The 13812-nt window shown below is 34.0% G+C and overlaps 2 protein-coding genes across 2 annotated transcripts in view; one reads left to right on the top strand and one right to left on the bottom strand.

Annotated features, from left to right (window-relative positions):
- The first annotated feature begins 844 nt into the window (after positions 1 to 844).
- On the top strand, positions 845 to 3024 carry LOC110115108 (GDSL esterase/lipase At1g33811). The gene is made up of 5 exons (XM_020848245.2): positions 845 to 1079; positions 1805 to 1929; positions 2118 to 2366; positions 2456 to 2723; positions 2801 to 3024. The coding sequence occupies exons 1-5, from the start codon at positions 845 to 847 to the stop codon at positions 3022 to 3024; spliced, it is 1101 nt and encodes a 366-aa protein (XP_020703904.1).
- A 331-nt stretch (positions 3025 to 3355) lies between these two features.
- LOC110115107 (GDSL esterase/lipase At1g71691) overlaps positions 3356 to 13812 on the bottom strand; it is a 10974-nt gene continuing 517 nt past the window's right edge. The window contains exons 2-5 of the mRNA XM_020848244.2: positions 12587 to 12714; positions 11515 to 11754; positions 11179 to 11428; positions 3356 to 3616 (exon numbers count right to left, since the gene is read on the bottom strand). Coding sequence (XP_020703903.1) covers positions 3390 to 3616; positions 11179 to 11428; positions 11515 to 11754; positions 12587 to 12714 — 845 coding nt within the window. The 3' untranslated portion in view covers positions 3356 to 3389. The remainder of the gene's footprint in view (positions 3617 to 11178; positions 11429 to 11514; positions 11755 to 12586; positions 12715 to 13812) is intronic.

The raw sequence follows: 13812 nt of genomic DNA, 5'->3' as shown, positions 1-13812 counted from the left end.
CTTAACAAATAATACTCATAATAATATTTAAAAAAAAATTATTTTTCTCATACCAATTTTATAACATCCTTTTTACCAAAAAGCTAGAGAAACCTCAAACAGGAGAAATTATTATGTGCAGATACTGGACTGTTCAGAGGCAAATCAGAATGCGTCACGCACCTGGTACACAACACCGGTATACAACAAAAAAGTAACTTGGCGCGTCCTGATTCATCTCCAAACGACGTCCGGTGTCCGCACACAGTAATTTCTCCTCAAACATACCCTTAAAATAAACTTATTATTCTGGACTTCACTGTAATTTCTTCTACAAATATTTACCTTACCTGATAACTTTTTCATGATTAGATCTGATAAATAGTTGAATCATGCTGCGCTTTCTTTCAAAATTTAGAACTTTCAAGCCAAAACAGAGCAAGAACCAACATACATTTATATTTTAAGAGAATATTAATATATATAACATTAACCGACCTCTTTTCATCCCCCAAACTGGGCCAAGAGATATTCGGTGCTGGTACCAGTTGATCAATTATAGCAGTAAATCTCACCGCTGTCCTTCGTGGGGGTGAGGTACAGAAAATCTTCTCCAACCTCGAACTGATCTATCTATCAATGAACCATCACCACCCCTATTTATTCAAAACCAAGCAAGTCACATGAACCAAGCTTACAATATGCTAAAAACACTCACGAGTTCTCTGGCTTGGATTCCAGCCTTGACCGACCTTCATCAAGTATTTACTGTTCACTGGACTCAAGTTGACTCGCTTAGGAATTCTATAAATTCTTGTCTTGTTCCCCCACTCTTCAAGTTCATTTCTGTTCACAATTTTCATCAATGGAGGAGCTAAGGAAAGTTATTCTGCTCATTCTATTCCTGTTAAGTGCAGCAGAAACACGGTCAGAGCCTCAGGTCCCTTGCTTCTTCATCTTTGGTGATTCTCTAGTGGACAATGGAAACAACAATGGCCTCCTTACTCTTGCAAGAGCTAACTACATGCCTTATGGTGTTGATTTTTCGGAGGGGCCTTCGGGCAGGTTCAACAATGGTCGAACCACCGTTGATGTTTTAGGTATATTTTCATATTTCTCTCCTTATGAAGCACCTAAATGTTTAGGGAATATATTAGGAAGTCCGATCCAAAGGGATAAAAGTTAGTCCAATTTACATACCCAAAATGAAGGTACACAGCTATTTACTCAGCCTTCATTTGAAACAGTTTTTTTAATATTTCTTAAAAATAAAAAACTATTTTAAGAAGTAGTAAAAAAATCGTCCCAAACAAAATGCTCAATGTTCAATGCACAATTGTGTGTTTTTAAGTGTGTGAATACATAATCATTTACTCTTGGTTTATGCACCTAACTCCACATATGTTGTCAGCAACTAATAATTTCTCACCATTATATCATTGCTTAAATTTTTTTTCAATAAAAAACAATTTAGCTCAAAATTGAGGACCAACAACTAGCACCATTATAGTAACATTTATTATTATTATTATTATTATCTGACATACCACCTATTAGATAGTACAGAGTACAGACCAAAGTAGATCAAAGATCACATTTGTAAGCCCAAAAGCTTAATAAACAGGGTCAAAAAGCCATACACTAACATGTCTACACCAACTACTATGTTAAGTATGACAAAATCTAACAGGCTCATGCGCCTTAATACCATAATTTGAACTCTATGATCTTGTATGGTGAGACCACATAGATCAATACAGAGCTACCTCACCTAATATTTTCCGGAAAGAGTACTTGCTTCAATCCTCTATATGCGTTATTGCAGCTCAACTATTAGGCTTTCGAAATTTCATCCCTTCCTATTCAACCGTGCAAAGAAATGAAGTGCTTAGAGGAGTAAATTTTGCCTCAGGAGCAGCTGGCATCAGAGATGAAACAGGAAACAACTTGGTACATGAGTAACTTTTCTAAATTTTGGGGTTCGTTTGAGACTGCTATTTTCCTGCTTCTTAAAACAGTTTTTTAATACGAAATTAAAATTTTTGAACTAAAAAGCTGCTTTAAGAAGTAGTGAAAAAGCCATCCCAAACAGAGCTTGATCATTTACAGTTTCTGAATCCAAGCCACACACATTGCAGGGTGAGCATTACTCATTCACAGAGCAAGTAGAGCATTTTCGACAAGTGGTGCAGGTCATAAGGAGGCTATTCCAAAGAAATGACACAAAGCTATTTGATCATCTAAGCAAATGTATCTTTTTTATTGGTATGGGAAGCAATGACTACCTTAACAATTACTTCATGCCCAACTACTACACAACAAGCTCTGACTACAGTCCCACTACATATTCAGCTGTCCTCCTGGAAGACTACTCAAGGCTCTTAAATGTAGCACTCAACATTCACAACTCTTCTCCAATTCTAACTTAGCTGAAAAACCTATAATTTTAAGTTTTTTTTTTTCTTATTTGTATCAGCAATTATATGAATTAGGTGCAAGGAAAGTAGCAGCCATAGGCCTTGGAGAAATTGGTTGCATACCTTATGAGCTAGCAAGGCTTAGTAGTTCAAACAACAAAACTGGAAGTAGATGCAATGAGAAGATTAACAAAGCCATCAACATATTCAACATTGGACTTCTGCAGATGGTGAAGAGATTTAACCGTGACATGGAAGATGCTATGTTCATATATGTCAACACCTATGAAAGCTCGAAGGATCTTGTCAAGAATGCAATGGCATATGGTAGTCCTTTTATGTTTAATATATCAGTGTATATGTTATGATTATATGAAATATTGTTGTTTATTTGTATGTTGCAGGCTTTAATGTAGTTGATAAAGGGTGCTGTGGGGTGGGAAGGAACAATGGGCAGATCACTTGCCTGCCATTGCAGACCCCTTGTGCAAATCACAGCAGCCATTTGTTCTGGGATGCATTTCACCCCACTGAAGCTGCCAACCAAATCTATGCCACAAAGGCGTATAATTCAACGTCATCTTTGGATGTGTATCCGATGAACATTAAGCAGCTTGCATTAGCTTGAAGCTTCACTAGATGCTAAACTATGAGTTCTTTTTTTTTTCCTTTTTGTCTCCATTGTCATGCGAAGACAGATATGTCATACATTAAATCTCTTTGTAATTTTCAATTTCATAATAATTCACTCTAACAGCTCTTCTCTTAACCACTTATAAAACAAAACTTCAGCAAGATTCAATTCAATATGAGATTTCAACCACATTGCCTGGCATCATAAGAACTCCATGATATTATCAAATAGTCCAGTTAGACAGAATAGATAAGAGGTAGCAAGCTAAATCAAACAGGAGAAGATAGAAACAACCCAAGAAACAACCAACAATACATGGCTTTAACTTAGGGACTCAAGAAAATTTTTGCAGGTTGTTGTTAAGGATTAAGAGTTGCTAGTTGTTGTATGTTCATGGGAGAGATTATATCTGAGCTACCACTGAAAGACTTTCTTGCCAGTTTGATATTTACAGCTGATGAAGGATGGAAGGCGTCCCAAAAGACATACTGGTCTCTGTTTGGGCATGGAGTCTGAAATGGAAGGCAGCTGATCTGCCCACTGTTTCTTCCAATTCCGCAGCAGCCTCGATTGGCCACACTGAATCCTGCAACATGAAGATCAATTCTTACTATTAATCATTGCAAGTAATGTCGCAGTGGGATTGGTTGCACAGCCCTTCTCAACCATCTTTTTTCCTTTCATTTTTGCCACTTAATTCATAACTTTACTAAGAAGGAATACTGGATGGGTAGAAAAATTTGGTCAAAATATTAAGCGGTGAAGTCTGATTAAAGTCTAAGACGAAATGTCATCTACAATCTAAGCAGCAAAAAGATATAATTCTCAATTGAACAAATCTGTATGGATGTGTTTTTGTGTATATTATTTCATTTATTTGCATTCAATAATTTGAAAATAGTTCTTCAACTAATTAAAAAAAAAAGTTAGCAGAATAGAATTAGAAACTGCAAAAGCAGGGGCAGATCCAGCTCCTTTTTTTAGGGTGGGCAAAAAAAAATTTTTTTGAGGGATGGGCAAAGATGCTTAGGATTGATAAAATTAGGACAAATAAATTGTTTTAGGGGGGGCAAAATGTGCAAAATATCCAAAATATTCTAAAAAATTCCCTCTAAATATTAAAAAAAAAATTTTGAGGGTGGGCATTTGCCCACTGTTAGGCCAATGTGGATCCGCCTATGTGCAAAAGGATAGTTCTGTTTTTTATTTTTTGGTAAAGGTAAGAGTAAGGAGAATACCTAAATTTGCATCCTTTTCAACTATTTTGTCCAAATTCCATTCAGCATTAGTCTTAAACTTAGGCATCTTGATCTTAAAAAAGAAGACGAAAAATGCTATATCTCAATAGATTCCCATTTAAATTAATTTCATGCCACTGAACTACATATAGAGTAATGGTTGAGTGGTTGGGAGACTTTGGCTTTGTTTGAGACAATTTTTTAGTGTTTTTTAAAGCAGTTTTTTATTACAACAACAACAACATCAAGCCTTTGTCCCACTACGTGGGGTCGGCTACATGAATTTTTTTTCGCCATTGTGTCCGGTTAAAAGTCAAATTCTCATCTAAATCTAATAAAGAAAGATCATTTCTAATATTTTCTAACAAAGTCTTTTTAGGTCTACCTCTACCTTTCTTAACATAAGCCAAATCTAATACCTCAACTTTCCTAACCGGGTCATCGGAAGGCCTCCGTTTAATGTGACCAAACCATCTAAGGCGACTCTCTCTAATCTTATCTTCCACTAGAGCTACTCATTCTAAAGTAATAAATTAAGGAAATCAAACACACAATTGAAGTCCGAAAATAATAAAGGGATAAATCAACAGCTCGGCATTCTGGCTTGAAATAAATAAATGCCTTTCTTAGATTCCTTACAAGCCTCTTTATAGCTTTCCCAATTATCAGAATTTTTATATCTAAACCAATTTTTATAACAAATCTTCTTATTTTTTATCTTTTCTTGCACATTTGGATTCCACCAACAACTATTTTTACTATTAGAAGCTTTTCCCTTTGAAACTCCAAGCACATCTTTTGCAATATTCTTAATATCACAAACCACTTTTTCCCACATAATATTGGCATCCTCATGCAGAGACAGAATCTTAAGATCTAAAATCTTACTCTCAAAAATACTTTAATTAATATTCTTTAAATGCCGCCATCTAATTTTAGAAAATTGTTTTACTTTATTTTTTATTTTTTGCCTCATTATCTTAAAGTCCAAAACTAATAATCGATGTTGGGTATATAAATTTTGACTTAGAATAACTTTACAATCTTTGCAATCTAAATGATCTAATTTTCTTATAAGAAAATAATCAATCTGCGTTTTACTATATCCACTTTTATAAGTGATAAGATGTTCATCTCTTTTCTTAAATAAGTTATTAGTTATTAAGAAATTATAAGCTAAAGAAAAATCTAATATAGTCTTACCACCTTCATTTATCATTCCAAACTCATGGCTACCATTGATGCTTTTAAAATCATCTACCTCTCTGCCAACATATCCATTTAAATCTCCTCCAATAAAAACTTTTTCTTCAAGAGGTATATTTTGTATTAATTCTTCTAAGTCATTCCAAAATTTGAACTCATATCCAAACCTACTTGAGGAGTATAAGCACTTATAATATTAACAATCTTAGCATCAACAATAATCTTTAAAACTATAATTCTATCTCCAATATTGTTAATTTTTATAATATTATCCTTCAAACTCTTATCTATAATCACACCTACATCATTTCTAGTATGACTCCTACCCGAATAGCATAATTTATATCCTAAACTATTAATCTCCTTAGCTTTCTCTCCAACCCATTTAGTTTCCTAAATGCATAAAATATTTATCTTCCTATGAATCATAATATCTATTAATTCCATTAATTTTCCTGTAAGGGAGCCTATATTCCAAGTTCTTATCATAATTTTAGTTTCATGGACTAGCTTCTTTGCCAACATCCGTCTTTGATATGGGAAACCTTGCCTATTTAACACTACACCCGGGCGCCAGTGCAGCGGCCCTTGCACACTTGTCACTGTATTCAGGCCATACAGTGCATCGCTTCCAAGAGACACCCTAGCATTAACACAATTTTTTAAAGGATTCATGTCATGATTATTCGACAAGTTTTACGCTGGCTGTCGACTACCTAACGCAACCCTCTACTTTTCTCATCCAGGACTTGGAAACTGGCAATGGCACTATTCAGCTTTTGATTACAAAAAAAATTAATTTAAAAAATTTTATACTAGAAAATTGCTTTAGAAAACAATAAGAAAATTGTCCCAAACAAAACCTTTGTCTCTACACCATCAGCCTGAAATCAAATACCCTAATAACTAACAAAATTGTACATCATGTGCTAAACACTCCTAAAAATTTTAAAAACAGCCATTTCCTACTCGCCCGCTCTGCTAGCGCTTCACCCTAGCCGCCCTTCTCCCTTGGGTGGTGCTCGTCTCTTCTATCAGGGAATTTTCTACTTCTTTGTTTCTCTTCTTTCTGGTTTTTTCTCTTCTCTTGGATTTGCTCTCCCTTTGCCTGATTGTTGTTCCTTCGACTTCGTTAGATGGCAGTTAATCCGATTCGTTTGAGCGATACTGATTTTCTTATTGGTAAAAATGTTTATAAGTTGTTTATTGAAGCCTTGGTAAGGACTTCTCTGGTGGCCTTCCCTCCTCTTAAACCATTGACTTTTCGTGGTATGTTGTCTCTATAGATTTTTGAGGAGGAAATTTTGGCTCTCATTGTACCTTTTGAATTCTCATTAGTTGGTAAATTTCCCGATAATAGGCTGGCTTTGGAATCTATTAGGAAAATTTCTTTAACCTTAAGCTTGCTGGTGAATTTTTTGTGACTCTCTTGGATACGAAGCATGTTCTAATTAAACTTGTGAATGATTTGAATTACTGCTAGGTTTTTGCGAATTGTTCTTATTTTGTCAATAATTGTTTTTGAAATTGGTTAAGTGGTCTCCTTTGATATAACAGTTGAATCTCCCATTATACTCATTAGGGTCTCCTTCCCTAATCTGCGTCCCCACCTTTTTTCTCCTTGTATTTTACATGGCTTAGGTTTGTTATTTGTTCGCCCCCTGCGCACTAACAATGCAACTTCAGTTGGCTCTCACCCTTTGGTTTTGTGGATTTTAATTAAGCTGGATATTACTAAGCGTTACCCCGATTTTGTTTGGATCGGTCCGGATAACTGGGGTATGTTCAATTTGTTGTGATGGTGGATTTCCCTTCTTTTTGTGATCATTGTAAAGCTTTGGGTTATGATAAAAAGGAATTTTGTATCTTAAATCCCCAATTAGTTATGTCAAAATCGGTGCCTATTGTTTTTAATGATAGTGTTTGCAAGGAAACTTTACCTGCTGTCCCTTCTGTCATTGATTCCCCTAAGTTATTGTCCCTGATTCTAAGAACATTTCGAATATTGGTAATGGCAAGGCTGATGCTACCTTTCATGAGTTTGTGGCTTATGGTGACAACTCTAATGTGAATTCTATAGCTGTTGGTAAAAAAATTATTGATAATCTTGACAATATGGTTGTGAATCATATGCTGACTAATATTGGTAGTGCCTGATTTACATACTGCTAATGATTATGTGGTTGATAAGGATATTACCAAATAATATGGAAGTTTTACCCGTAGCTTTTATCTTCAATTTCCTATGTTGCACCAATATGAATATGTCGACACAAATACGACACGATACAGATACGAGACACATCAATTCTTAAAAATACAGGATACCGGTACGGCACAGACACGATATTATAATTTATAAATCATATATAAAAATTAAGAAAGCAATCAAAGCATAATATTTGAAATTACAAAAAAAAAACATCATTTGTAGCCTTGTAGCTTATAATATCAAAATAAAAGTAAGTATTAAATGTCTAGTACAACAATAAAAGCAAAAACATAAATTGTCTAGCACATGAAATTTCAAATATTCGATAGAAGGAATGATATGATTAGCTTCTTCAGTGGGTTCTCGTCGAACTTCTATATTATATTCAATAAATATTATAGCTTCTAATTCAGGCTGATCAAGTGAAAGACTAACAATTTTTAATATTATAATATCATCAAGAGACTCAAATCCAACTCGGAAATGAGAGAACCTCGCTCGCAGTCGCGGAAGTAAATACGACTGGTTTTTTTGTATATTTTTTATTTTTCAACGAACAAGCGTATCGGATACCCGTGTCCTTTTGAAATTAAATAGTATTTTAATTAGATACAACAAAGCTGTATTCGACACATATCGGTGCCGTATCGGAGGCGTATCCCTGTACCGGTGTATCAAATACAACATGCCTTCATAAATAGGTGTATTGGTGCAACATAGCCAATTTCTTAAATAATTATCCTACTACTTCTATTTTGAAGGCTTGTTATTAGAGATTCTAGAGAGGCTAATGAGGATGTTAGTATTGAATTCCATGAGGATTGTTGATGCAATCTAGGATTAGAATTTTATATTTTGCATTTTATTTCTTATGTTTTGGATGTTTTGTAATTATGGACTATGTTTTTTTTAGGTGCCCTATGATGGAAATCAACCCATGATCATGCTTGGGTATGGAGCTCTTAAGTATTTTCTCTCCTTTGGTTTTCCATTCAAGTTGAATTTGTTTACTTGCTTCCTTTTTAGCTAATTGGACATTTAATCTTGGGTTGTTTTCTCCCATAATATGCTTGGCCCATGTCTCTTCATGGCTGGTTTTAAATTCGGTTACTCCTACTGCTGATTTCCCATGTAAATTTCAGTTATTCTGTTGCTGATTTCCCATGCAAATTTTGGTTATTCTTGATGCCGGTTTCCCATGCAAATTTTGATTATTCTATTGCTGGTTTCCCACGTAAATTTTGATTATTTTGCTGCTGGATTCCCACGCTGTTCTGTTTTCCCTAGGCTTTGGTTTCATGTTGTTGTCCGTTCCCCTCCCTCTTTGTTGATTCCTAGTCTAGTGTTTTATCTTCTCGATATGTGGCTCATATTGGTTGCTTAGGGTGGCACACATTTATGTGGGAATTTGGACTTTTTCTCCTATAAATATAGCTAATTTGTTGCAGGAAAAGGCTTGTTGTTAGCTGAGATCTAATTCAAACCTGAGGGTTTTCCTCCTAGTTTGAGAGTTATCTTCTTCATACGCCTATTTCTACTTCCTGATCTTCTATCTATTTCTTCTCTCCACAATTTCCCTTCCGCTTGTATCTTTCTTCTCCAAAATATAGTGAGTGTGAGGTGTTGTTGAGCCTGTTTGTTGGTATTTGCCAGAGGAGTGTCAGCTGCAGTTGGACCAAGATTCTGCGGCGAACCACTTGTTTGATTTTTCTTTGAGCACCATTTTCTAATTTTCATATTTGCATGTGATGTGACCTTTCTAGGTTGTTCTGATGGTTGTTTATTTTATGTTTTAGTTTGTTGCTTGCATGATTTCCTAATCATTTACTTATATCTGTTTGCTAATAAGTTTCATTCAGTTGTTGTTGATTAATATTTTATTGAAAGGAGGTGTCCTGTTGTATTTCTAGTGTTCTACTATTTGGCTATAGAATTTAGGTCACATCAATTTTGATATGAATATTGTGTAAGTTGGTAATGATGATTTTCAAAAGTTGATTGCAAAAAAAAAAAAAATTTTGGTGCAAGATTTTAAGATTTCTAAACGAAGACCTCAGAGATTTAAACTCCTAAATTTTGTTGCTAATGATGGTTTGTCTTTTGTGTTTGCTTTGTTGTGTTTTCTTTGTTCTGATGGGGTGTTGGTTGAGATTTTGGTGGTTTGCTACTAGTTGTTTCTCAGTTTAGCCGTTTGGGCCCTTTCTTCTACTTGTTTGTGAATGGTTTGGTTTGTTGTGATTGGAGGGCTGTTGTTTTGGATTCCTTTCCTTTCTCCCTGATGTTGTTTTTCTGCTTCTATCACCTTATTGTCTCTCTAGCTGCTTGTAGTGAGTTTACTGTTGGTGACTCTTTAGGGCTGTGGGATTTTGTTCAGATGTTCATACAAATTTTACTATCTCTCTGACTGTGCAGTTGCTCTTCTTCTGGAACTCTCTGGTTGCCTCTTCTCTTTACTGGTTTTCTTGAATTGGACTGCTTTTTGACTCTCTATGAGTTTTATGCCTTTTCATTTTGTTTGTTTATTATTATATTAGTTGGATCATAGGCCCATTAGGTTTTGCTTCAAATGTTGTATTTTAGAGAGCTCTTGATCCCTTAAGGACTTGTAATTGTTTTATTTATATTAACGTGTAGGCAGGTCCTTCCATGAATTTTATCCACACAAAAAAAATGCTCACACTCATTAAGAGAAAGTTAATAGCAGATCACTTGAATTAAGTATCCTACACCTCATTTTTAACTTACCAAAAATAAAAATAAGATATATGGAATTTTCAATGAATAAATAAATAAATAAGACATTATTTCCAAAAAAAATAAGCTCATTACAGCTTAACATAAGGTATTTCACTAAGGGTTTATTTGAAGCAGCTTTCTCACTATTTTATTTTTCAGACCACTACTACACATTTATTTGGCAATAGCTTTATTGTTGCATTTTAGAAATTTATATGGTGTGAAGCTTCATTTTAGAATCTGATATGTTGGAATATTGTAATTGTAAGGAAGGTGCAATCCAACTTTGTTAAAAAATAATTACTCAAAACAACATTCAAAAAAATTATTTTTACTACGATAGATTTGCAACCACTTCTACAAAAATTGCGGCAGCCCTAAACAGACCCCAAGTTACCTTATTTTAAGTGAAATGTTTTATTTCTGAGTAAAATATCAGATTTTAGTGTAAAAAGTTTTGTTTTTAAATGTATTTCAGCAGAATCAAAAATAGATATGAAATATGGTTGATTAATCTGTTGATTTGAAAAAAATATAATCTAAATAGAAGTTTCGGCAATAATTCCTTCTGCCACTGTATGTCACAAACTTAAGAGGTGAATCAATTTGACAAATCCAGCATTCCTCAAAGAAAAAACTTCAATAAACTGAATGTGAGCGTTCTTTAGTTTGGAAGTTACCAATGAGAAAACGCATCTTGGATGCAATGAAATTAAAAACTATAAGTGAATGAAAGGTAAGAATCAATATGCTTACCATACTTTCTTGGATTCTCAAGTATATCCTTGAACATGTTGTATATATCCATGTGTAAGAATTGAGATCCTTGAAGATTTGTATTGAGATTACGGAGCATCGGCTGAAGTTTACTGTTGAAGTTGATGACAAGATTATTAACCTCTGATGAGCAGTGGCTCGTCAAATTCTGAGAAAGAACGTATGGGATGCACCCCAACACTCCAACGTTCGCAATTATGAATCTTCGAGCTCCAAGGTTGTAAAGAGTCTGCATCAGAAAAATGAAAATTTTTCGTTTATCAAAGTAGAATTTTTAAACATTTATGCTGATAACAGTATGATAACAGTTCTCACTTCAAGCTGATTAGAATAATGTTGAATGAGAAGATCAGAAAACTGATCCCCATCGTACTGAAAGCGTGTGTTGTAGTTTGGCATCAGATAGTTGTTAAGGTAATCGTTGCTCCCAAATCCTATGAATAATACGGAGCGTGCAATCGAGTCTGATGCCGTTTGTGCTCCTAAGATGGTACTGAACTGTTCCATTGTTGACGCAAAGTTTCTGATTTGTTGGTTGAATGGTATTAAGCTCACCTGAATTCATAACAAAAGCATATATATGGCGCAAGTGAGTAAATTGTGAATCCGAATATTAACATTTTCTATAATGATAGGAAATAGTGAGCTTTGAGGCTTCTTACACCAACATAGTTTTTTTTTTTTTTTAACACTTGATCAATGTAGAACTAACCTACTACTCTAGCATGCCTTAACAAATATCCCCTTGAGATAATAACTCTTGCTCCTCAAATGAGATTGTTTTTTGAAAACTACGTAGTTATTTTTTTTTTAATATTGTCATGTCATGCACCAAAAGTTCATTCGACAACTTGGGGCAACATGAGGAAAAAATTATTCTGTGAGGACGCCTAGCACCGTTCGGAGCCGAATGAAAATGCTCCACATCACCTCCTGCTCGGTACCGGACGATGTGGCTGCACTTGATTCGCCTCTAGACGGTAAGCTTTGTCCGGTGTCCGCACAGAATAATTTCTTCAACATGAGAGACATATGTTCTCAAACTATCCTCAACCATATATAGTTGAAGACTCTACCACGTTGAATGAATGTATATATGAACCACTTAATCAAAGTCAAATCATCAGCTCTAAACACTCGTAGAGATACAGATAAAAAAAATTGAAGTAACATTGACCAATAATTCGATGTGGTTTCAATGCAAAAAATTTAAACATGCAAGTAAAGGCCAGCTTCTAGTGTTTTAATACTAATATATTTCGCATTTTTTTTAAGTAGATTTTAAGTAGATTGGTACTGAAACACCCCAAAACTTAAAAAGAAATAAATAAAAACCAGAGCAGACACAGAAAAATGACCATCGCTGAAACAAAATACTGCGTCTTACAAAATTTCTGCCACTTATGTCCAAAATGCCTGCAGCAGCAGAGGCATAGTTAACTCCATTAATGGCACTATTTATGTTGCCAGAAACTTGGGAGAATGGAGGAATGAGCGGTAGACCAAGCAACTCACCTGCAAACACCGCCATTCATTAATTAACAAGCATCGTTAAATCAACTGATACAGTTTGACTACCTTTCTGTGTTCAAACTTCAAAAATAAAGCTTAAACCTCGCTTGAATGCTCATAGGTACCTTATCACATGTGAACATTTGATGCATCAGTAGATTTACTGCAGGAGCTCAGGGAGGGCCCAAATTTATCAATTTCTTTGATAGGGATAGTTCATAGCTTTAAATGCATTGAAGGCATAGCCACAGCATACTATGTCCTAATGCATTAATTGTTATTTCAACTACTCCATGCAATAATATGTACAAAGATTCTTAGACTTCAATACTTCATCACACATATGCAAGAAGAAATTTAATATACTGTAAGAAAAATAATTATGTATGATTTAAGACATTTTTCGTCGAGCTCCCAACCAATAGATCAAGACGGACTACAGGCTGAAGTTAGCAACCATAGAATTTACCTTTAATATTTTGCATAGCTTGTTTGCATATTTTGTAAAATATTCGCTTACATTTTATAATTAATGTCACAATCAATATAGTTAGAAAAATCATTTTGTAAATATTTAGAATTATCTAGCAAATATTTGAAAATTTTCTTACCAGAGAATTTAAATTAATTTTTAATTTCTAGCTATCATATTTTCTAAAGGCTATTAAGGTCATTTGATGCTTGCTCCATCATTAGAACAACTAGTTAAAAAAAATCCTTATTATTCTAAGGGTAGCCTTTTAGAAAAATAAATGAGAACAATAATATTTCTGCTTCATATGTGCATGCCATGCTTCGGTTGATTTTTAATTCTATTGTATATAATTTATTTTAAATGAGAACAATAATGTTCTTTTAATGCATAAATATGAATAATTTTGTTATTAAAATAAGGAGAATTTAACATAAGTACCATAATATTGTTTATTTATTTTTACACGCCCAATACTTAAATTTAATATTTATTTATGGAGTATCATAATGTTTCAATAACATCAAAAATATAATATATAAAAACACGAAATATTTAAATATTAAATGAGTAAATATATAAAAAATTTGTTCATGATGATGTAAATTTTACTAAAATTATTATTTTTG

Source organism: Dendrobium catenatum, unplaced genomic scaffold (assembly GCF_001605985.2).
Source record: "Dendrobium catenatum unplaced genomic scaffold, ASM160598v2 fragScaff_scaffold_926, whole genome shotgun sequence".
Taxonomy (NCBI): Eukaryota; Viridiplantae; Streptophyta; class Magnoliopsida; order Asparagales; family Orchidaceae; genus Dendrobium; species Dendrobium catenatum.
The sequence above is the reverse complement of the archived record's forward strand: the minus strand, read 5'-3'. Positions and strand labels throughout refer to the sequence as shown.

Excerpts from the sequence above, each read along its gene's own strand:
- LOC110115108 (XM_020848245.2), top strand. The coding sequence starts at position 845 with ATGGAGGAGCTAAGGAAAGTTATTCTGCTCATTCTATTCCTGTTAAGT. Across the intron at positions 1,930-2,117 it reads ATGAAACAGGAAACAACTTG|GGTGAGCATTACTCATTCAC; the intron begins GTACATGAGTAA and ends CACACATTGCAG. Across the intron at positions 2,724-2,800 it reads CAAGAATGCAATGGCATATG|GCTTTAATGTAGTTGATAAA; the intron begins GTAGTCCTTTTA and ends TGTATGTTGCAG.